This window comes from Syzygium oleosum, unplaced genomic scaffold (assembly GCF_021117445.2).
Source record: "Syzygium oleosum isolate NSW1041296 unplaced genomic scaffold, Sole_v2.1 Sole_v2.05, whole genome shotgun sequence".
Taxonomy (NCBI): domain Eukaryota; kingdom Viridiplantae; phylum Streptophyta; class Magnoliopsida; order Myrtales; family Myrtaceae; genus Syzygium; species Syzygium oleosum.
Genome location: NW_026607489.1, coordinates 6,242,716 through 6,265,697, shown reverse-complemented (window position 1 = coordinate 6,265,697; position 22,982 = coordinate 6,242,716). Strand labels below are relative to the sequence as shown.

Sequence of the window (22,982 nt, the reverse complement as noted above, 5' to 3'; positions counted from 1 at the left end):
CCCTCCACATAAGTTGTCGAAAGATTTCGATTCAAAATTTTGAAACTTAAGAAAACGACTGAAGAAAATGACCTTAAAGATAGTGCAATTAAGTTTAAAATTTTAAAAAATGCAGTCAAGTACCAAAATTTGTCAAATTAGTGCAATTAAGTCATTTCCGTTAACATTGTCAATTTGTTTAATAGAAAATGCTGACGTTTTGCATGTTAAAATTAATTTCTCTCTCCTACGTGGCATTTTTTTTTTATTTTCTTCTTCAAATCTTATTTAAATTAAATTAAAAAACTAAAAAAAGATCAAATTTTACTTTAAAAAACAACATTGGAAAAAAAAGAATGGTGGACCTTACCTACGGGGCGCTGCCACCTATCCCGAAGGGGCCGGTGTAGGTCGCTGGTGTTGACACATAAATTTTGGTTTTACCATGTAATCATTAATTGTATAAAAATTAAGGATTGATTCTAAACAAAAAAATCATTTACATAGTTTGCAGTCGCATTTCATTTAGGTCATGATTGTCGCGACCTTCCCGAACTGGCTTCGCCGCCTAAGGGGTTTGGCTAATGGATTACTAAGTTAAACTTAGCTCGAGCTTTCCCAAGCTCATATCAATTCGCGACTTAAGTTTAAGTTGTTAACATGCAAATCAATTTCATTTAGGAGTCGTCACTAATCAGTTTTTGGTGAGTAGATTAGACACCCAGGTAAAGCGTGTGAGAGTTGCTTTTCTTCTACGAACCAGAGATTCAATGGAGACGGAGACTTGATTACACTAATTAACCAACTAGTACCCTTTCGGTACCTAACCTTATTCAATCACCACCTAACGTGTTCATGCAGTAGTCTTACCATTAGTGAGCCCTAAGGTTCTATTTCTAACCAAGCTAAGAGAAGGAACAATCGATACATAGAAAGTGCGCAATCGAGTAATAATCAAAATTGAGATGTGCAAACAACAAACTAGCATCATTTCTAGGAAAGAAAAGGCAATCAAAAGCCCTAAAGGCTTATTCAATTTTTCGGACAAAATTTTGACAGGTTTTTCCTAATTTAAAAAGAGATCTTCAAAATGTTTTTTTTAAAATTTTTTAAAAATTAATTAATTTTTTAATAATTTTTTTGAAAAAATATATATTTTTTCATATTGAAACCAAAATGATATTTTTCTTTTGGAACTAAAATCCAGGACCCGGGCCGGATCCCGGGACCTAGTCCGAAATATGGTCGAAGAAGACCTTCTGGTCTAGGTCACAAAAACAGGAAAAAGCTAAGATATGATGTGGGCTCATTGACTTGAGCCCGATCCGCTTCTAACAGGAGACAAGCCCAAAAATCACCACCCGAATCAGCCCAAATCCGTCAAAGCCAATTTGAACCCCAAAAAAGGCACCAACGCAGAGGTCCAAATTCATTTAACTAGACCGAGTCCAAAACCACTAGACCCCACTTAAGCCCACCTAACCATTTACTTTTCTTGCCCTTCACCGTTCACGGATCCGATTTGCTCAAGCCCGAGGTTCCTCTTGCAAACCGAGAGCAACACTCTTGACGGATAAACTAAAATTCTAGAAACTCGGATGAATCAACCGAGAATCATCGGTTAAGAATTTTAAACCATGGAATAACCTATGCCCCACCATACTCTCAAGCTATCTATCACTGCACGCCCCAATACTATCCTCCTCTCGGGATCGTCCATCACTGCCGTCCGCCACCTCCATTCGTCATAGCGACCATCCGGCCACAACATACAAACATAGTGCAAAGGAGCACAAACGCGGAACAATGAAAGCATTTTATCACACTTCAGAAAATTACGTAACCCAACACCATCTTCAGGCATCACAAACCAACGTGCATTTTGATAGTCCAACAAACCGGATCCATGATTTCTCCATAATCGGCCATTAACGACCATAATGATAGGCAACAAAGAGAGGAGAGAATGCGAGGCACACGGACATAGACTCAAATTGCAAGAGAATGAATGCGACATGGATGAAGCGAAGACTAATGTTGTGATTTAAGTAATGAAATGCGCGACCAAGTGTTTTGGTTCAAAAGCTTTTCCTTAAACAAAAACATAGCTTCATTCAGACATTATTACAAACACCTGGTGGTCAGTTCGTACATATGGTACAGAGACAAGCTTGTGCGAGTCTGGTTCAAACATTTGGTCGAGCATGTGGTGTGCGCGCACGTTAAGGAGACGGAATTTAACATTTTCCGAACTCGGACTCGGATCTAGACCCAGAGAAAATCATCCCGAGACACGCAAAAACAACCACATCAACCGATCCAAACTCAGTACGCCTATGAATCCCAAGACAAGGAACGAGCCTTGGTTTTACGGTCCGGCCAAAACAGGGCAAGTTGGAAAAAAAAAATTTGCGGAGCGAGCGTTTGAACGCGGAGGTCCCTACCCGGCTCGATAATGGCGAATGGGCGACCTCGATAATTCGTAGTACGTCCGGTCGCCTCCAAGCAGAGATCCTCGGGTAATCAACAAGACCAGAGAGAAATCAAAACAAAAGGCAAAACCAAGACCTACCGTAGGTTTTGGGCGCGGAGAAAGGGGAACGTCGGCGGACGTCGTCGGCCGCGGGGCTCAGGCACGGCCGAGTTACCGGAGCACGCCTTCTCACTCGCGGCCTCACTCTTGGTCCCTCCTCTTGCTCTCTGTTCTCTCTCGGTGCACCCCCTCTCTCCCTCTCTCTCTCTCTCTGTTCTTTAAGAACTCTCGCCCCGTTTCCTCTCTCTCGTCCCCTTCCAGACGGCTTTTGCTAGTCAACCACGCCAGCCGCCTTCCCCTTCCATTTCCAGCTCAAGGACGCCATTGCCAGCTCAAGCGCGCCTTCTCTATCTCTATATACGCCAGCAGCCGGGTCCTCCTGTTTGGGACTGGATCAGATCCATTTCTTTCCTAAAACGGCTGCATGATCTCCTGGGTTCTTGTGTTACCAGGATGCAGCGCTGCGCCATGCTTCTTTCTCTTCTGAAATCGCGACTATCACCCTCCCCGTGGAGAGCGTCCTTCTGTTTTGTCGTTCGCGCGAGGGAGAAGAAGGTGCGTTGGGGCTGGGCTGAGAAGAAAGGGAAGGAGGGAGGGCCGGGCCGTGGCTGAAAGGGGAGAGAGAGAAGGAAAGAAGGAGGCTGAGTTGGGCCAGGTGAAAAGAATAGAAGGAGGGGGCCCAGGTTCAGGGGGGTAGGGTCCAACCCGGCCCGTTTATTTTTTTTTTACAAATAAATTTTAATATTATTCGTGCAAATGCTCCTAATGTCTATATGCTATGCTCTTTAATGAAAATTATTTTTGTTTAGGGGTTAAAAATTAATCCATAATTTTCATGCAATTAAACCTTAAACGGATAAGCAAAAATTAGGTGTCAATAATGATATGCACATGCTGATTATGTGGCCTCTTTATAATGTATCACAGACTAGCGCACGTAAGATTGGGAGCTCTTAGATTGAATGGATAAAAATGAATTAGGAAATTCAAAATAGAAGAGTGAGAGCGCAATTGGCCGAATAGTGGTGTACTCGGTTGGGCAAGAATTCAAAATAGTTCCGAGGCAATAAAGGCAGAGAAAGCAGAGAGTAAGGCTATGTTTGTTTCGTGGCCGGTGTTTGGACGTGGAGAATGAGTGATCAAAGAAAATATTTTCTTGTCAAAGTAAAATACCCTTCTAAAATCGGGGAAAATGATTTTCGTTTCTGAAAAGAAGGAAATCATTTTGCCCTCTTTCTCATGGGCTTCTTCTCCTCTTTCTCACGGGAACTTGACCAATCTATCTGAACTTTTCCTTGACATTAACAAGTTGTCGAGTCCTATCCTGTCCTCCATAGGTAACTTGGGCAATCTAAGTGTCCTTTCCATAACCAAAAGGGTTAATATTACGAAAAATCTCAAACTGATACATTTGTGACAAATTTACCCCAAACTAACTTTTTAACCACAAAAAACTCCAATCTGGTACACCTGTAACAAATTTACCAAAAATAATTTTTTAATCATCAAAAACTCCAAATTGGCAAATTTATGATCAATTGACTCTCTGTTAATTTTCATTAAATTAGATTAATACACAAAAAAAATCACAAACTGGTACATCTGTGACAAATGGAGGGTAAAACCCTAGATTGGTACACTCATCAACTAATTTTTTTTTGGTAAGGTACACTCATCAACTGTTACGTGTCATTCAACATGGTAATTTGATGGTGAAATTTAATAGAAAAGAACGGAGGATAAATTTATCACAGATATACCGATTTGGGGTTTTTGGTGGTAAAAAAAATTAGTTTGAAGTAAATTTGTCAAAAAAATTGTCACAGGTAAATTTGTCACAGGTGTATCTGTGACTTGTGACCCAATCTCTTGTGAATTTTAGTGCATCAGACGATCACTTCAATGGACCCATCCCAAGAAGCTAGAAAAATTGTTCAAGTTTGTATAGATTTAGGCTCTACAACGACATGGGGAAATTACCAAAAAAGTTATAAATCTATTGCAATTGTGCCAATTCAGTCTTAAACTTTTCAATTTGGCCAATTTGATTTTAAACCTTTTGACAATTTGTCAATTCAGTTTATCATGCCAATTTTGGCCGTAAATCGCTGACGTGGATGCCGGTTGTCCTACATGGCACCACCGGCTCTAACGTGGGCAATTAATATAATTTATTATTATTATTATTATTATTGGTATTTTCTCTTTCTTTTTTTTCCTTTCTATTTTTTGTATTTCATTGTGGCTGGCGAGGCTTGACCTCGCCGTTGTTGGGCGAGGTTGGCCTCACTAGTGGCTGGGCTGGCGAGGCTTGAGCCTCGGCCAACCCTTGTTGTCGCTCGAGCCCGTGCCAGAGGCTGCGAGGTTGACCCTCGTGGCCTTCACCCTCGTGTTCTCTGGCAAGGCTCAACCATCACCTAACAAAATGAAAAACAAAAAATAAAAAGGAAAAAATTATAAAAAAAAATAGAAAAATATATAAAAACGTAAAAATTGTCATCGCCAGTGCCGGTAGCACCACGTAAGACGGCTGGTGTCTACGTTAATGATTTTTGACCAAAAGTGGTCGGATGGATTGAATTTATAAATTATCAAAAGGTTTAGGACCAAATTGGCACAGTTGCAATATCTTTAGGACCTTTTTGGTAATTTTCTCACGACAACTCACTCAAGGGAAATGGATTACCTTGATTTGAGCAACAATGAATTTCATGGTGAGCTAACATCGACATTGGGTGACTGTGGAAGTTTGATGAGCTTGAAAATCTCCAACAATAAAATTTCTGATACCATACCACCGAGGGTTGGGAACATGAATCGATTGCGTATACTCGACGTCTCTTCAAATGATATTGTTGGGGGTAATTCCTAAAGAACTTGGAAAATTGAAGTTGCTTCTAGAGCTTTCATTGGACTGCAACCGTCTTGCAAGCGACATCCCTCAAGAACTTGGAGTATTGTCCAGTTTGCAAAAACTCAATATGCAGGACCCAACTTGAGTGGTTCCATTTGTCCATAGCTTGGGGAGTGCTCCAACCTTCAGTTCTTAAATTTAAGCGGGAATAATCTTAAGAACAGTATCTGTGGAGATCGGCAATCTCCAATCTCTTCAAGTTCTCGATCTAAGTCAAAATTTGCTTATGAGAGAAATACGTGGACAACTTGCGTGATTGCATAGATTGGAAATACTTAATATCTTGAACAATCAGCTTTCGGGTTCAATTGAGTCAACCTTTGATGATATGGCAAGCTTCTTATCCATCGACATATCGTACAATGAGTTAGAGGGTTCTTTACCAAACATTCCTGCCTTTCATAATGCTACAATTGAAGTTGTGTAAGGGAACAAAGGCTTGTGCGGAGTTATTGATAATCTCGACCCCTGTCCAGCAACATTGTTGAAAGCAAAAAAAAGTTGCTGCTAATTGTGATTCCTACTTTATGTTGCCTACTTTTGTTGCTTCTTGTTGTGGCAGCTTCAAGTTTTGTATGCCGAAGAGTAAGGAAAATAGAGGATGGTTCAATTGATAAAAGCAGTGAAAACCTGTGGGCAGTATGGAGCTTTGTTGGAAGAGTGGTTTATGAGAGAATTATTGAAGCTACGGAAGAGTTTGGTGCCAAATATTACATCGGTGTGGGAGGACATGGGAGTATTTATAAGGCCCAATTGCAAACAGGTGAGACTGTTCATGTAAAGAAACTTAAGGAAGCAGTTAGGGGTGAGCATGATTCAAGATTCTACCATGGAACTTGAGAACTTGATCGATAGGAACATATAGGTTTCAGGTTCCAAGATATGCATGATAGGTTTCAGGTTCCAAAAATTGGAGAACCTGTTTGGACGGGTAGGTTCTAAATTCTAGGTAAGTAGAACCTGGAACCTAAAACCTGAAACCTACACAAGTTTTTTGTATTTTTTCTTGGTCGTGGTGTTTCATAGCGTTAGATAATGAGTGTATAATCTACAATCATTAGTCTGAGCTTTCATTTTATGACTGATTAATATTTCATATTTTTCGTGTGTCTAAATATAAGTTGTGGCTAGTGGATCATAGTAACAGGTGGTGGTCATTAAAAGTGATGAGTCATTGCAATTGTTCAATTAATAATACAGGTGAAACCTGTGTAGACTCTGGAACCGACCTAGAACCCGTGATAAGGTTGGTTCCAGATTCCAAAAAATGAGGAATACATTTTCATGGGTAAGTTCTGGGTGGAACCATTACGGAATATGGAACCACTCACCCCTAGTATCGATTCAAGCAATAACTTCACATTTTAATTATATTTATTTGAACCGTAATGTCAAGAAAACTAATCTTTTGTATTTTTTTTTTGTGAATGACAAACTTGTTCAATATTACTACGTTCATTTTCGTTTTGTTTAACTAAAAATGAAATAAAAAAAAAGAACCCGTTAGACCTTGGAACCTACCTTGGAACCTGTGACATGGTAGGTTCCAAGTTCCAGGTTTCGACGGATAGGTTGTAGGTTCCAAAAAATAAGAAATTTGTACCCGCGGGTAGGTTCCAGGTTCTAGGTAGAACCTGGAACCGCTCACCCCTATGAACAATAGACGTCGAAATGGCTAGTCGAAAAGCATTTGAAAGAGAGATTTATGTCTTGACCGAAGCTCGGCATCAGAATATCGTCAAGCTCGATGGCTTTTGCACAAGTTCTCGATATTCGTTTTTGGTGTACGAGTTCTTGGATTGTGGTAGCTTAAAGGATTGAACAATGAACAGAGGAGAATAACATTTGACCGGAATAAGAGAGTGAATGTTGTTAAAGGTGTAGCTTATGCGTTGTCCTACATGTACCATAAATATTTTCCTCTTATAATTCATCGAGACGTATTGTGACATCCTCAAGCTGACGCCGCTTAATTACACATCATTGGACTTGATTGGCCTCGATTAGGCGCTAATCAAGAGGGTAAAGCCTATCTTGCCACATTTGACCTTGGATGATTTTTGGATAATTGCACGTTAATGTGATTTTGTGCATAATTAGTGTTTTATGTTTATTAACCTATAGTTTAGCTTTTAATTCATCTTCTAGAAGTTGGATTTGGGTAGAGACCAAAGTTTGGTCTTGTCTTGGAAGGATTGGGTGTCACTTTTGAAGGAAGGGGAGGAGATCCACTTGGTTGGCTTCCCATTTGGTTACCATGGTTAGTCTCTAACTAATTACATGCGCCTATTTCTATTAGCCTTGATTACTTAAGAGCGAGACTTGATGGAGATATTTCAAGATGGCTTCTTGTCCATGAATTTGCTTGGTTGGGAGCAAATTAAGGAGCTAGGTTAGGCTTGGTGGTTGAGCCATTAGTACATTTGCATTATTGGGGTCTTCTTGCAAGATTACTTAAGGGAGAAGCCTTCCTTATTTCTCTCATTTCTCACTCTCACTCACTCTCATGTCTTTCTTTCTCTCCCTCCTTCTCTCCCTCTCGCGCCACCATCACCACTGACCACCACCGCCACTGTTTGTCGCTGCTTGCCGCTGTCGCGCTGTCCGTCCGTGCCAACCGCCGTTCGTCGTGCCGCCGCTCATCGTGCCGTCCGCACCGCCGTGCCGCCGATCGCTGTCCCTGTCGCTGAGCCGTTCGCCACTGCCGTGTAGACCACAATTGTTTGCCACCATCTTGACCGTCCACTCGTCGTCCTCGTCGCTGAGTCATTCACCATCACCACCGCTGTTCACGCCATGCATCAATCCATCACCGTGTCGTTCTCGCTGTGCCGCCGCTTGTCGCCTCACCGCCGCCTCATCCCCACTGCGGCGTCCATTCGTCACCGCCGCCGCGCCGTCCATTCGTCACCGCCGCCGTGTCGTCCGCTCAACACCGTCGCCGTTCGTTCGCCGTTGCCATTCATCCGTCTTGTCCGTAGTCTAACCGGTTTTGTAAGTAGTTCTTCTAATTCGTGGATATGACGTTATTCTACGCATGTTGGACTTAGGTTTAGTCTTGTTTGAGCTTGTTCTATCATGTGTGTGGCTATCATTGGCTATGAATGGTTATGAATGGATTACGTGGTTATGGAAGGTTAATTGGAACCATTGTTGGGTGATGCTATACTTGTCTTGCTTGTTCTAGGAAGAGGAAGCCCATATATTAATTTTGTATGGTTTCCTCTTGAAATGCTTCCGATTTTAGTGCATCTTATGTGTGCGGGATTTTAAATATTCTAATCGTGTAAGCATGAAACACTCTTGCATTGGCCTAAGTGAAAGACAATAATTGGCTTGAGTGCTTCATGTACTTGCGCGATCACATAAATGGTTTCATACCCATATGACTGCGGGGGGCGATGCCCGATGGATTTCGGTTGCCGTTTGCGATAGAGTTCGGAACGATGCTCTTAATTGAATGTCGTCGTCGAGCGAGGTCGAGATGTTGTCATGCTTGATGGGGCGAAACGATGGCCGGTTACGCCGGATGACCACTGATGCGAGAGTCGATTGTGGCCCTAAGTAGTCATAATAATCGAAACACGTGTGGATGCATTGTGCATGATTATGTGATATGGAGTGTTCTTGATTACTATGTGCAATTGTCGCATGCCAATTGGAAGCAAGGCTTCACGTGTGATTATTTGTGTGAATTGTATGTGCCGACGGGAGGTAAGTATTCGTGTGTGATTATTTGATTGCGTTTTGGTATGCCAAGAGGTTGAGGCTACCGTTCGTATTTCCAAGGTGAGGTATCATCCTACTCGACGTTTAGATGTTCTACTTATTGAGTTTTACTAATGTGTTGTTGCTTACCTCTTTTCAGGCCCCTAGTATGGACACTCGGATTGTACGTTTTAGTGTCTCGGTAGACCAAGACGTAGAGATGGTTGAGTATGTACTACCGGGGACGGATACGACGTACGAGGAGTATACAACGACCGTTTGGGTCGACGGAGGGCTTACCAACTTGGTTCCTCATCGTTTTAAGACATGGTATGTTTGGTTCAAGGGAGAGCGTTGGGGACCTCTCTGGGGCTTTGACGGACTCCCAGGTGCGCCGGACACAATTCCGTGGGACTCTATGATGTCAAACTTCCCTGATGGTGTCGTCAGTGATCCGGAGTCGGATCCGGATTACAACCCTCAACCCAAGCCATAGCATGCTCGAATGTGGAGGAAGCCATGTTCTTTTTGAGGTAGCTCTCGTAGATAGAGGAGCTAAGTAGACCTCGACCCCCTCTCCTTTTTGTGATATAATCGGAAAAGGGCCGCTGTAGTGGGCGTGTATTTATCTTTACTTCCAATGTGGGTCGTTATTATTGAAGCATGTTTTTTTGAATGTGTTTTCCATACTATCCCTATGGTTGTTGTTGTCGGTTGGATGATTTGGATTTCGCTTCCGTATATGCTTATTTGTTAGATAATAGGATGGGTCAGTGACGCCTCGTAGGACGTTGCAATTAAATGATCTAAGAAGGGAAGTCACGCGTGTGAGCCTTGGTGGATCGGACCGGGGAGTGACACGTATCCAACAACAACATTTTACTCGATGAAAAATACAAAGCTCACGTCTCTAATTTTGGCACGGCTAATTGGACTTCCTCTGGGGACACCTTTGGATATGCAGCTCCGGGACACCCAATTTCTTCAATAAAAACAACAAATTAAATAGCATTACATGTATCTGGCCAATAAAAGATAGCATTGATAAGAATGGGTGGCCAACAAATTCTTGAGTTAGTGGTTTCACAGTTGCCCCTTCCAATGGGTAGCTTTTGAGCAGAGATCCTTTCAATATACTTCTCGTCGTGTTACTTGACTCGACTTATGACTTATGCATCAACTCTCCTTACCCATATCAGTCTAGAAGCATACATGATCAGCGGTCCAAACGAGCTTGCCATATTGCGTACGACATCGCGAAGAGAATAAGTAAAGCTATCGTGGAATGCTTCATTAGAAAATGGGATCAATTAAAGCAGTGCCGTTGAAGACCATTTCCTCTATATTTGAGATTTAGAAGGAAAAAAAGGGTACTAAATTTACATTCTGAATAGATATTATTGTTTTTAGCATTTTTTCATGCTTCCATTTTGTCAAGAAAATTACTAAAAAAGTCTTAAGCCTATTGCAATCGTGTCAATTCAGTCATAAACTTTTTTTTGTCAATTGAGTCCTAAATTTTTTACATTTATGTCAATTAAGTCCATCCAGCTAATTTTGGCTAGAAATTATTGACATGGACGCCGGACATCTTACGTGACTTAGCGAGCGCTGACGTGGACAATTTTTAATAATATTTTAATAATTTTTAAATTATTATTTTTTTCTTTATCTTTTTTTTCTCCTTATATTTTTTCTTCCCTTCTTCCTCTAGCCGATCGCCGGACCTCAACGACTGGCCAGAGGCAAGGGCTAGCGAGGTTGAGCCTCTACTTGCTATTGGCGAGGTCACTCACCAGCCTTGCCATCGCTGGGCAAGGCAAGCTCGCCCTTGCTAGTGGACCTCGCCAGGGGTTCGGCGACTGGCTAGAGGAAGAAGGAAAGAAAAAAAAAAGATAGAAAAAGAAAAGAAAAATAAATAAATAAATAATTCAAAAAAATAATAAAATATTATTTAAAATTGTCTACGTCAGCATCTGTCGCGTCATGTAGGATAATAACCAGCATCCATGTTAGCGATTTGCAACTAAAATTGGCTGGATTGATTGAATTGGTATAAATGTAAAATGTTTAGGACTCAATTAGAAAAAAAAATAAAGTTTAAGACTGAATTGATACAAATGCAATAGCTGTAAGACTTTTTTGGTAATTCTCTCCTTTTTTGTCCCTTCAAAGTACAAGCACTATTCCCAGAATTAAACCTTCTTGGCTAGCTTCAAACCTTTTTTAGGGTGCCGTATTTCACGAGTGGAGATTATCTTCCCTAAATTAAAATAGTCACCATCACCGAGGTAAACTTTCTTGACTAGCCCCAAACCTTTTTGTAATAATGCAAACATGACAAAAATCTAGAAATTTGGCGACCATGACAAAATTCCAAACCATTTTTTAAGTAATTGAAGACTTTGGCAGTGAGGAGGGATTGTCACCGAGATTACCGACTTGGTTGTCGACTTCATGGTCCGAATTCTCTTCTATAAGTACGTCTCCATCGTACTTCTCTTGCTCATGCAAGAAAAAGGGAAGAGCCCGTCCCAAATAATCTAGACGACCTGCCATGGCCTCGTCTCCAAAACAACCCTCAGTGTTGTTCTTCCTTGCTCATGTCCTCATGCTCACACAAGAAAAATATAATCTTAGACCCGTGGAAGAGAATTAGATATTGACTACATGTATGCAACACCGATCGTAGATTGGTTCAAGAGAATTTTCTCTTCTTTAGAGATTGTTGAAAGAAGGGCGGTAAATTTAAATTCGGTATAAATAAGTAAGTCGACTTAGATAGTATTAGTTTTTTGCATTTTTTTGCCTACTCTTTTGTTTCCCCATCAAAGTTCAAGCACTATCCTAATTCTAGACTTTTCCTCCATTGACGTCAAGTTGCAAATGTTTGAGAATCCGTCCAAGTCTTTTAGGTGCCGTGTTTCACGAGTGGAGAGAATCTTCTCTAAATTACAACATCCCACTTCTTCGCAGAGGTAAACCCTTCTAGACTTTTCCTCCATTGACGAATAAGTCTTTGCAATTTCGCAGAACAAGTTGCGATGTGACTTCTCTGGACTAATAAATATACTCCCCTTTGTTGTTGATTGTTGATTTGATAAGTCCAATTACGTGATCAGAACGAGAGGGAAGAAAGACTTGACTTATTTTGAAGCAGACTAGATTATCCTCCACGCAAAAACCAACTAGAAAACTCTCCACTTTCTTCTTCCCTGATTTCACGATTTACCTTTCAATTCCCGCATTAAAGTCCCCCATTGACCAAATGAAAATTCTGCACCTTAAGAAAACTTAATAAAACATAAATTTGAAATTCTATCTCAACCACTGGCCAGGCATGTGAGGCTTGGCCCGATCCACATGGGAGAACTTCAAATAACCAGATCAGGTGGTGACCATTTATAGGCGTAAGTGTTATCTCCCTGAATCAACCTGACATGGGGTATTGGGATGGGGAAAATTACCAAAAAAGTCCTAAATCTTTTGCAATTGTGTCAATTCAGTTCTAAATCTTTTTTTTGCCATTTCAGTCCTAAACCTTTTGCAATTGTGTCATTCAGTCAATTTGGCCACTTTTGGCCGACCGGCACTGACGTGGATGCCGGCCGGCTGACGTGGCATTATTTTAATATTTTTTTCCTTTCTCTTTTTTTTTTTCTTTCCTTCTTCCCCCTGGCCGGACCGGCCAGGGGGAGGCTCGCCGGCGAGGTGACCTCGCCCATGTCGGCCATGGACGAGGTCGACCTCGTCCAGCGACGGTGAGGCCTCACCCAGATATGTCAAGACCTCGCCGTCGCTGGGCGAGCTCAACCTCACCCGGCGACGGCGAGGTCTCGCCAGATTTGGGCAAGGCCTCTCCGTTGCTAGGCGAGCTCAACCTTGCCTATGGCCGGCGAGGTCGAGCTCGCCCAACGACGGCGAGGCCTCGCCCAGATCTGGCGAGACCTCGCCAGCCATGGGCAAGGTCGACCTCCCCTCGCCCAGCGATGGCGAGGTCTCGCCAAATCTGGGCGAGGCTTCGCCGTAGCCGGGCGAGCTCGACCTCGCCATGGTCGGGCGAGGTCAAGCTCGCCCAGTGACGGCGAGGCTTCGCCAGATCTAGGTGAGGCCTCGTCGGCGAGGTCGGCCTCGCCATGGTTGGTGAGGTCACCTCGCCGGCGAGCCTTCCCCTGGCCAGTTCGGCCAGGGGGAAGAAGGAAAGAGGAAAAAAAAAAAGAAAGGAAAAAAATATTAAAATAATACCACATCAGCCGGTGGGTATCCACGTTAGTGTCAACCGGCGTCCATGTCAGCGCCGGCTGGCCAAACGTGATCGGATAGACTGAATTTGCATAATTGTAAAAGGTTTACGATTGAAATGACTAAAAAAAAGGTTTAAGACTGAATTGGCACAATTGCAAAAGGTTTATGACTTTTTTGGTAATTTTTCCTAGTGGGATGTTTCGAGGTTTTGAGAGGATTGAAAGACTTTCGTAACGAGGAGGGACCGTCACCAACATTATTGACTTGGTTGTTGACTTGATGGCCCCGATTTTCTTCTTTAAGTATGTCTTGGTTGTGCTCCTCAGGCTCATGCAAGAAAGAAAGAAAAGCCCACCCCAAATCACCTAAACAACCTGTCATGGCCTCATCTCAAAAACAACCCTCCATGTTGTTCCTCGCTTGTGTCCTCCTCATGCTCACGCAAGAAAGGCCTTGTCTTGCTTCATCTCGAAGCTCTTCTCTAGTGGCCCTTGCTGGTGCTAGTAACCAAACGGTAAATGAGGAAGTGGAGGCACTCCTAACATGGAAGTCTAAGCTGCACAGCGAGAGTCGTTCTACTTTGTCTTCGTGGAATGGAAGCAACCCTTGTTCATGGCGCGGAATCGATTGTGATCCTCTCGGGAGCGTAGCAAGCTTGAACCTTTCAGATTCTGCCATACGTGGTATGCTTCGTCATCTCAATTTCTCCCAATTGCCCAACTTGGTTGCTCTAAAGCTTGCCAATAACTCACTCTTTGGGAACTTCCCTCCGAGCATGGCTGATCTTGCCAAGCTTACTCATTTGGACTTGTCTCGAAATAACCTTTCGGGAAACATTCCAACTCAACTCGGGTCATTACGATCTTTACAAGTTCTCGAGCTTTCGTATAATAATTTCACTGGCCCAATTCCCAATGAGATAGGTAGCTTGAGCAACTTGGCCGCCCTAATCCTTTCACATAATAAGCTTTCTGGTTTCATCCCTAAAGAAATAGGAATGCTCAAATCTCTCAAATATCTCTACCTGATGAACAACCTCATCACCGGTCCAATTCCTCCTTCCATTGGAAACATGAGCAGCTTGTTGTATGCATGGCTTTTCCGTAATCAACTCGGGGGGTTCATTCCGAAGGAAATAGGAATTTTGGGGTCACTAAAACAACTTGATTTATCAAGAAATTATCTCAATGGATCCATCCCTACAACTTTAGGAAATCTCAGTAATTTGGCATCTCTTTACCTCTATGTCAACCAACTTTCTGGCCCCATACCTTTTGAAGTTGGAGGAATGAGATCCCTCGTACATTTCCAATTGCAAGTCAATGAATTAACCGGTCCGATCCCGTCATCCATAGGGAATATGGGCGCTCTAATTGAATACATTCTTCATGACAATAATCTATCTGGTCCTATCCCTCAAGAGATTGGAAAACTAGGACTCCTCAGTCATCTAAGTCTACATGTGAATAATCTGGGGGGCTTTCTTCCCACCGAGATGAATAATCTCACATCCCTCACAGTCATACAGCTATCTGATAACAACTTTGTTGGCCAATTGCCACAAGAAATATGCAGCAGCCAAGCTCTTGTACGTTTTACTGCAGTAAACAATCACTTCACCGGACCCATCCCAAGAAGCCTGAAAAATTGTTCAAGTTTGTATAGAGTTAGGCTCCAAAATAACTCACTCACCGGAAATATAACGGATGCTCTTGGTGTGTACCCATACTTAAATTACCTTGCGTTGAGCAACAATGCACTTTACGGTGAGCTACCACCAACATTGGGTGAATGTAGAAATTTGACGAGCTTCAAAATCTCCAACAACAAAGTCTCCGGCATTATACCACCTCAGCTTGGAAACATGAATCAATTGCACATACTCGACCTCTCTTCAAATGATATTGTTGGGGAAATACCTAAAGAACTTGCAAAATTGAAGTTGCTGCTAGAGCTTTTGTTGGACTGCAACCACCTTTCAGGCCACATCCCTCTAGAACTTGGAGCATTGTCCAGTCTGCGGAAACTCAGCATTGCAGGAAACAATTTGAGTGGCTCAGTAAGTACCCAACTTATGGAGTGCTCCAACCTTCAGTTCTTAAATTTAAGCAGGAATAATCTTGAAAAGAGTATTCCTATGGAGATCGACAATCTCCGGTCTCTCCAAGTTCTCGATTTGAGTCAAAATTTGCTTACGGGAGAGATACCTAGACAACTTGGGCTATTGCGCAAATTGGAAATACTCAATCTCTCACACAATATGCTCTCGGGTTCAATTGCGTCGACCTTTGATGATATGGCTAGCTTGACATCCATCGACATATCGTATAATGAGTTAGAGGGTCCTTTACCCGACATCCCAGCTTTTCATAATGCTACAATTGAAGTTGTGAAAGGGAACAAAGGCTTGTGTGGAGTTATTGCTAGTCTCGACCCTTGCTTAGCAACAATGTTGAAAGGCAAAAACAAAAGCAGAAAGTTGCTGCTAATTTTGATTCCCTGTTTAGGTTGCCTATTTTCGTTGCTTCTTGTTGTGGGAATATCAAGATTAGTATGCCAAAGATTAAAGAAAACAGAGCCTATTTCGAATGACGGAAGCAATGAAAACCCATGGGCAGTATTGAGCTTTGACGGAAGAATGGTCTACGAGAGCATTATTGAAGCCACGGAGGAGTTTGATGCCAAATATTGCATCGGTGTGGGAGGACATGGGAGTGTTTACAAGGCCCAGTTGCAAACAGGTGAGACTGTTGCGGTAAAGAAATTTAAGGAAGCCGTGGAAGTCGAAATCACTAGTCGAAAAGCATTTGAAAGGGAGATTCATGCTTTGACTGAAGCTCGGCATCGGAATATTATCAAGCTCTATGGCTTTTGCTCAAGTTCTAGATATTCATTTTTGGTGTACGAGTTCTTGGAATTTGGCAGCTTGAAGGATTTATTGAACAATGAAGAGAGGATAATAGCATTTGATTGGAATAAGAGAGCGAATGTTGTTAAGGGTGTGGCTTATGCTTTGTCCTACATGCACCATGAATGCTCTCCTCCGATAATTCATCGAGACGTATCAAGCAAGAACATTTTATTGGATGAAGAATACGAAGCTCGCGTCTCTGATTTTGGCACGGCTAAGGTTCTAGAACCTTATTCATCCAATTGGACTTCCTTTGCAGGCACCTTTGGATATGCAGCTCCAGGTAAGTTGGTTTTTTCAATAAATAAATCAATTAGATAGCATTACTAAGATTTTGGCCAAAAAGATAGCCTTAATAAGAAATAGAATTTTTTTTTGTTGTTGCTATTTTTCCTCTGCAGAGCTCGCATACACGATGGAGGTGAAGGAGAAGTGTGATGTTTATAGTTTTGGAGTAGTGACATTGGAAGTAATCATAGGGAGCCATCCGGGCGATCTTATATCGTCACTGGTATCCTCATCTTCATCATCATCAAGCATTTCAACAGCTCTACATTGGCCACTAGAACAAGTTTTAGATCAGAGAATTCCATACCCAGAAGGTGACGTACTAGGGCAAGTGGCTTTCATTGTGAAGATGGCATTTTCGTGCTTGAGTGCAAAACCAGAGCATCGTCCAAGCATGCAACAAGTGTCTCAAGAAATATCGACATGTAATTCGATCATGATAGGCGGAGGACATAAAATTGGAACAACTAGTTGATCCTGGGTGCTTTCCTTATTGACATTTAGGTCTTTCTGTTGCAACTTGTGTAGCAAGTTCTCTCTTTTATTTCTCTTACAGGCATTATATGTTCTATTTCACTTAAGTTCTCATTTTTATATAAAATACACATATGTACGTGATTTTCAATAAAAATTCTGCCTACAGCAGTTTTATTGAACTTATGAAAAAATTCTCAATCTTTTGCAATGAACCGGACTATACACGTATAAAAAAACATGTAGTATATTTAGTCAAAACTACTTTGATTTTGAACTTATCTTATGTCTTTTATTTAGTCAATTAACGATATAACATGTCAAGAATCATTCATATGTCTCAAAATATGAGCAAATTATTGTATCTTTGCGAAAACAAATGTAAAATTCTCGTGATTTCTCGTTAGATAACATGAATCAGCAATAAAGTTCAACTATTAGATATGACATTTGTATAAAATCTTGTGTTTTAAATAGTCCTATTATAACATGTAAGTAATTCTTGTTTATTGTTGTAAATAGATGCGGAAGAACAAACACAGAACACAGGGATTTACGTGGTTCGATCACAACGTGATCTACGTCCACGGGCGAGGCAAGACAAAATTCCATTATAATCAAAGAGAGTCCAGTTTTAAGAAGTCGAAAACAACGACAAAAGCTTACGGCTCACAAAACTCTCGAAAACAAAATTCTCTCTGTACCTCAATGAGAAAACCTAGCCGCGGTATAAATAGTGCTCCCAAAAAAATTTCCTCAGGGGCGTAGCCCCCGAACCCCCAAGACATTTGTTCGTTGCTCCAGCTCTGGCGGACCGCCATAGAGATTTGTTCACTTGCTACGAGTTGGGCCTATCGGCCCAACTCTCCGCTTCGCGAACTAAATCTCAATTTTCGAGTCGCACAAAAATATGTCGGGTCGGGTGTTGAACCATACCGAGAACATAAATTTCAAAACATATTTTACATTTATATATAATACAATTGATGTGAAATCATGAGAGCATCATTTTACGATTTTATTATGACAACCCCGAATTCTTTTGACATACATATTAGAAAAAAACGATAGTATATACATTTTTCGTATCCCGAATTGTATAATTTCCGTCTCGCATATTACCGATAGAGATTCCTTTTACCGGATTTTTATAATTATCTCCATATGTTTCGCAGCATGAGTTCACGTTCGATGCTCCAACAATTTCTATCGGCTCAATTCATGTAACTCGAGTATGACAAAACATTCCGTTCTGGCGTAAAGGCCCTTATGCTTAATTTCACGATCCTCCCTTATCTTGGTAAGGCTTTTGTAAAGCACCATGCATTTTCCTAGACCATCCTTTGGGTTCCAATCAGTCGCTTTGAGTCTTTGACACACCTAACGCCCCACTTAAGTTGTCACTAATCTTAAGATTTGGATTCAAAATTCGCAGCTCGAGACAACCACCGAAGAAATTGACCCAAAGAACTTTTGGTTTTATTTCATTTATTCTTATATTTTAAAATAATAATAATAATAAATAAATAAATATTAATAATGATTTCCTCATCTCAACGTCCTGTTGGGCTGGTACGATTTTCAACAAAACCGTGGAAAGTTCACCTAATAATTAATATCAAAGTGCATCAATCGCTGTCAGAATCCGAGGTGCTTCACATGTCACAGCACATGAACAAAGCAATAAAAGTAAAGCAAATGGACACACATTTTCTTTATAATGACCACGATGGTCCACTTTTTTTATACACTAGATTACAATCGGACCCCCCCACTCGCTCTAGGTCTAGAATAAAGAACAAAATTAGATTAGTTTAGGATCTCTAACGTGCCGATCGCAACGGTACGCGACAACGGGTGTATTCTATTGTACGGTCCAGGCCTCGAACTTTGTAGTCGTAGACATTGTTCCAAGTTGGCTACGAATATAATATGGGGTGCTGGATAAGCGGGACGGAAATGAAAACGATTATCTATCACTGGACACTAAATAAAAAATTTAAGTACAATTGATCGAATACTTCAAAACCCTTTGGATCTCGCATTATTTGTGTGTTTGTGCTAGCTGGAACAATACTATTTGTTTAAAAAAAAATATTGCTAATTTAATCTGGTGATAATATTATCTAGGAGACTCGTTTGACTTTGCACAACGGCTAATTTTTGTAAGAATTAGGTTGATGTATGACAGGGTGTTTCCGCTTTTGGGGCTTTTGAGTTCCAACTGCTTCATGTGCTTTTGAATTAAATTGCGAGGCAAGATGCGAGGCAAGATGATGTTATATTCACGTTATTTGCAACATACAAGCAATGTGACTTCTTAAGAACAAGGGGTACTTAGACAAGGTAACAAAATATAACTCTGCGCATCAGGGGTGAAAAAAATTATAAAAAAAAAGCTGAGGGTGAATAGCAAATGAAGTGTTGGCATATCACTGAATGACTCGATAATGGAGTTCGTATGTTTATTTTTATATACATGTGGACTCCCTCCACTTATCAGTTTAAATTTTTTTGTTAGGCTTTTGATATATCTACAGTGGCGAATGTTGGTGCCAGGGGCAACTATCATGTGGTGGTCGCGTGATGTCTTTGAGTGATCTGCATAGACCATGCCACACACCGGTTTCATGTGAAAGCATGTTGCCTAACTGTCACGGTCCAATCTTTTCTGTTCCACGAGGGCAAGGAAATCGAGCTCTGTAAAACGGTACGAACGATATAATTGCGGCGCCACACCAAGCAGCGTGCAGCACGATCCAACACAGCGCACGACATAATCCGTGCCTGCTCTCGCGATGCCCCGCGCATATACAAACCGCATGCTAATTGAAATGGCCGACGCAATGGTTCCACGGTCCGCAAAAAGACTTCCTCGGCCACTATAACGAGCGAGGGGTCGAGCGCGGATCAAAACGACTCTCATTACAAACCTAAGAACTAGAACGTACCGCGCCCAGGGCACCCACACACACCGAGCGTTCGACGAAATGCGCAAATGGACGCCCGAACGTTTTCGCACTCTTATCCCTCGTGACATTGGACCGCAACGAAACCCCATTCCGACATCATCACAAAGCGTCCACCCACATGATACGGACGCGGCCAGCCACTTAAACAGGGTAAAGGACAGTCAAGGCCATCGCGACGGACAAGGCAAGCTCTGTTCAGACAGATTGCCCCTGCTTCGTTTTGAGCGTTATCATCCTTAAAAAGCCTTTTCCATGCGCGCGCGCGCACGCAACCCGAATCCTATTCCATCTTCTTTGCCTGCGCGTGGCAAAGCCATCCTCGGCCGACGGTCGCTACAAGTCACGAATTCGCGGGAATCCCGAGTCACGGCAGCTGCGCGTCCTGCGTAGGTGGAGGTGGTGGTGGGAATTAGGTCGGAGGATCGCCGCCCCACCGTCCATTCAAAAAGCCTGTGCGCACCACCACCAGCTAATACACGGTTCCCAGCTCGATGGTGGTGGGCGGGCAAAACACAACAAAGAAAGCTCCAAAAACCCCCCTCTTTGAATTCCTCATCGAGTTGTCACCCGAATTCTTAGCTTATCTGTGATCGCGTGACGCGACGTTTTGCCCACTCGGTCCCTCTACTTACGTGTTATTCCGCTGGTGCCACATTTTTTTTTTTGGGAAAATTTAAGGTTCGTACATAACTTCCGATAAAGCGCGATTCGATGCCACTCGAGGACAATCAATGGGGAGATTTAAAACCACATGATACGTTCCACCTACGAGCCCATCAACCAATGTATCCCTTACTGCGCGCGTTTGGTCATCGCGACGGCCGGATTAAGATTAAGTCAGGCATTTTAAGGAATCCGAAACGCTCCACCTCACTATAGCATCAATCTGCTGGGCGTCCTAAATTGATTAGAAATTCTAAACCTGGGGGGGCAGATTTCGAAGAAAGAGAAAATACCGGGAGGGGTCGGAATGAAAATACGCGCAAAAAGGGCGAGGGGTCGGGTCAGGTGAGCTTCCCCCTCAGCTTCCGGTCTCTCTCTCTCTCTCTGTGGAACCGGCTCACTGAAATCCGTACACTCCCTCTCTTTCTCTCTCTACGTATATATATATATATATATATATATATAAACTCCACTTCTGGTGTTGTTAACCCTACTTTGTCACATGCATCTATCGCTCTCTTCTTCTTCTTCACTTGACTCCTCTCGCTTTCTCTCTCTCTCTAGAAGCGAACGCAGAAACGCGACTCAGTGAGTGAGAGAGTGAGCTCTTGCAGGGAGTGGAAACAATGGCCAGCTCGAGCTTCGCGTGCGCCTTGCTCTTCGCCCTCGCCCTCCTGGCCGCCTCGGCCATCGCGCAGTCCCCCGCGCCTTCCCCGTCCAAGTCCCCCGCCGCTTCCCCGACCAAACCCCCCACCGCGGCTCCCGTCCCGTCCCCGTCCCCGGCGGCCACCACCCCCCCGCCGGCCTCCACCCCCTCCCCCAGCCCGGCGCCGCCGACGTCGACTCCCGTTCCCGCTCCCTCGACCGCGAAGCCCCCGTCCCCGCCGGCTCCCCCGACCTCGGCTCCCGCTCCCGCGTCCGCGAAGGCTCCCGCCGTACCTCCCCCTGCCGCCGCCGCCCCGACCCCGGCTAAATCCGACGGCGCGGTCGCTCTGAGCAGAGTCGCGATCGCCGGATCCGTCGCCGCCGCGGTGATGGCCGGTGCGCTGCTGATGTGAGATCGGAGATCGGGCTTTGGATTTGGGAGATAAATAGGTGTTGCTTAGCTGACTCAGTTGTTAGTAGCTCTTTGGTTTTGTAGCCTTTTTTTTTTTTTTGTATTTTGATCTCTCTCATTTATTGCTTGGTTTTTACCTGTGGTGGAGGCGACGATTTGATCAGGAGACTTGGAGTTTTGATTGGTTTTTTTCCTGTTCTATGATTATGATGATGATGATCACCTTGCATTGATTTTTTTTGGTTTGCCTTTGTTTCCTCCTGATGATGATGATGATCTTTGCTTATGGATCTTGCATCTGGCGATCTCCGTGTTTCGCTGTTCGTCGAACTTTAGCGAGTGAATGATTATGGATGATTTCGTGAAATGATTCGATGCGTTCTCGAGTAGCGAAATCCATCTTTTCCCCTGTTCTGGAAGCTCCGTGATGAGTGAGGTTTAATGCTTAACCTTCTTGATTAGGGAGCGTCGTGTGAACGCGAGGAAGAGGGAGGAGCGGGGGAGGGGGCTGTTTTGGTCTTTTCGGGTTTGAAGTGGGGCTTTTGTTTTGTTGGATGTTGAGGATGACAGCTGTTGGAGTCTCTCTTTTAGGAAAAGGGGGAGGGGGTCGCTGCGACGCCGTTTCCGTTCGCGTGGGGGGGGGGATTCTTCCTATTTTGGGGGCCAGCTAATTTTAAATATCTTTTCAGTTTTCTTTTTTTCAGGGGTCTTTTTTGTTAAAGCGATGGGGGGAAAAGGGCGGGGTCACGTGATGCCAACTGTAAGGGCGGGGTGTGGAAGCACATGGTTGTCAGAGAGAGAGAGAGTAGGTGAGAGAGAGAGAGAGAGAGAGTAGGTGAAACCGTGAAGGGGAGGGAGGAAGTCCGTTGACCGGGCAGGGGAGTCCTGCAGCGGCACGTGTTGTTGGTGGGGGGGGTCCTTTTTTGTTTTTTTTTTTTGGGTGATTTTATTTTGATCGGGACTATATAATAAAGTTCTTTTTTTTTTTGGAAAAAAACTGTATGATGTACAACTAATATTTGACCGAGATGGACTTCGCTCTTGATTTCCCCGTCTTTAAAGCTCTTATTCTGTCGCAGTGGGGTGAGCACGATGGATTGCCCGAAATCGGACCGGACCAGTTAGTTTGGTTCGGTTCTTGAGAGTATCGGTCCGGTTTCCGATTCATAAAAATGGAACTAGTTTCCGAACGGTCCGGTTCCCACTCTAGAACTGGACCAGACCGATAAATATATATT

The 22,982-nt window shown here is 43.0% G+C and overlaps 3 protein-coding genes and 1 pseudogene across 3 annotated transcripts; all 4 read left to right on the top strand.

Annotated features, from left to right (window-relative positions):
• Window positions 1-5,754: 5,754 nt before the first annotated feature.
• On the top strand, window positions 5,755-10,139 carry LOC115676321 (MDIS1-interacting receptor like kinase 2-like; annotated as a pseudogene).
• Window positions 10,140-13,758: 3,619 nt separating this feature from the next.
• LOC115676322 (probable leucine-rich repeat receptor-like protein kinase At1g35710) lies at window positions 13,759-15,376 on the top strand. The gene is made up of 2 exons (XM_056311615.1): window positions 13,759-14,967; window positions 15,362-15,376. The coding sequence occupies exons 1-2, from the start codon at window positions 13,759-13,761 to the stop codon at window positions 15,374-15,376; spliced, it is 1,224 nt and encodes a 407-aa protein (XP_056167590.1).
• A 66-nt stretch (window positions 15,377-15,442) lies between these two features.
• Window positions 15,443-17,053, top strand: LOC115676343 (MDIS1-interacting receptor like kinase 2-like). The gene is made up of 2 exons (XM_030599226.2): window positions 15,443-16,573; window positions 16,692-17,053. The coding sequence occupies exons 1-2, from the start codon at window positions 15,454-15,456 to the stop codon at window positions 17,051-17,053; spliced, it is 1,482 nt and encodes a 493-aa protein (XP_030455086.2). The 5' UTR covers window positions 15,443-15,453.
• Window positions 17,054-21,202: 4,149 nt separating this feature from the next.
• On the top strand, window positions 21,203-21,978 carry LOC130138260 (classical arabinogalactan protein 9). Its single transcript, XM_056311816.1, has one exon. It carries the CDS (start codon window positions 21,314-21,316, stop codon window positions 21,743-21,745), a length of 432 nt encoding a protein of 143 aa, XP_056167791.1. The 5' UTR covers window positions 21,203-21,313; the 3' UTR covers window positions 21,746-21,978.
• Window positions 21,979-22,982: the final 1,004 nt, after the last annotated feature.

Bases quoted from the DNA above. Each gene is read 5' to 3' on its own strand.
- LOC130138260 (XM_056311816.1), top strand. From the start codon at position 21,314: ATGGCCAGCTCGAGCTTCGCGTGCGCCTTGCTCTTCGCCCTCGCCCTC.
- LOC115676322 (XM_056311615.1), top strand. From the start codon at position 13,759: ATGGCCTCATCTCAAAAACAACCCTCCATGTTGTTCCTCGCTTGTGTC.
- LOC115676343 (XM_030599226.2), top strand. From the start codon at position 15,454: ATGGAGTGCTCCAACCTTCAGTTCTTAAATTTAAGCAGGAATAATCTT. The intron at 16,574-16,691 runs GTAAGTTGGTTT...TTTCCTCTGCAG, and splicing joins CTTTGGATATGCAGCTCCAG to AGCTCGCATACACGATGGAG.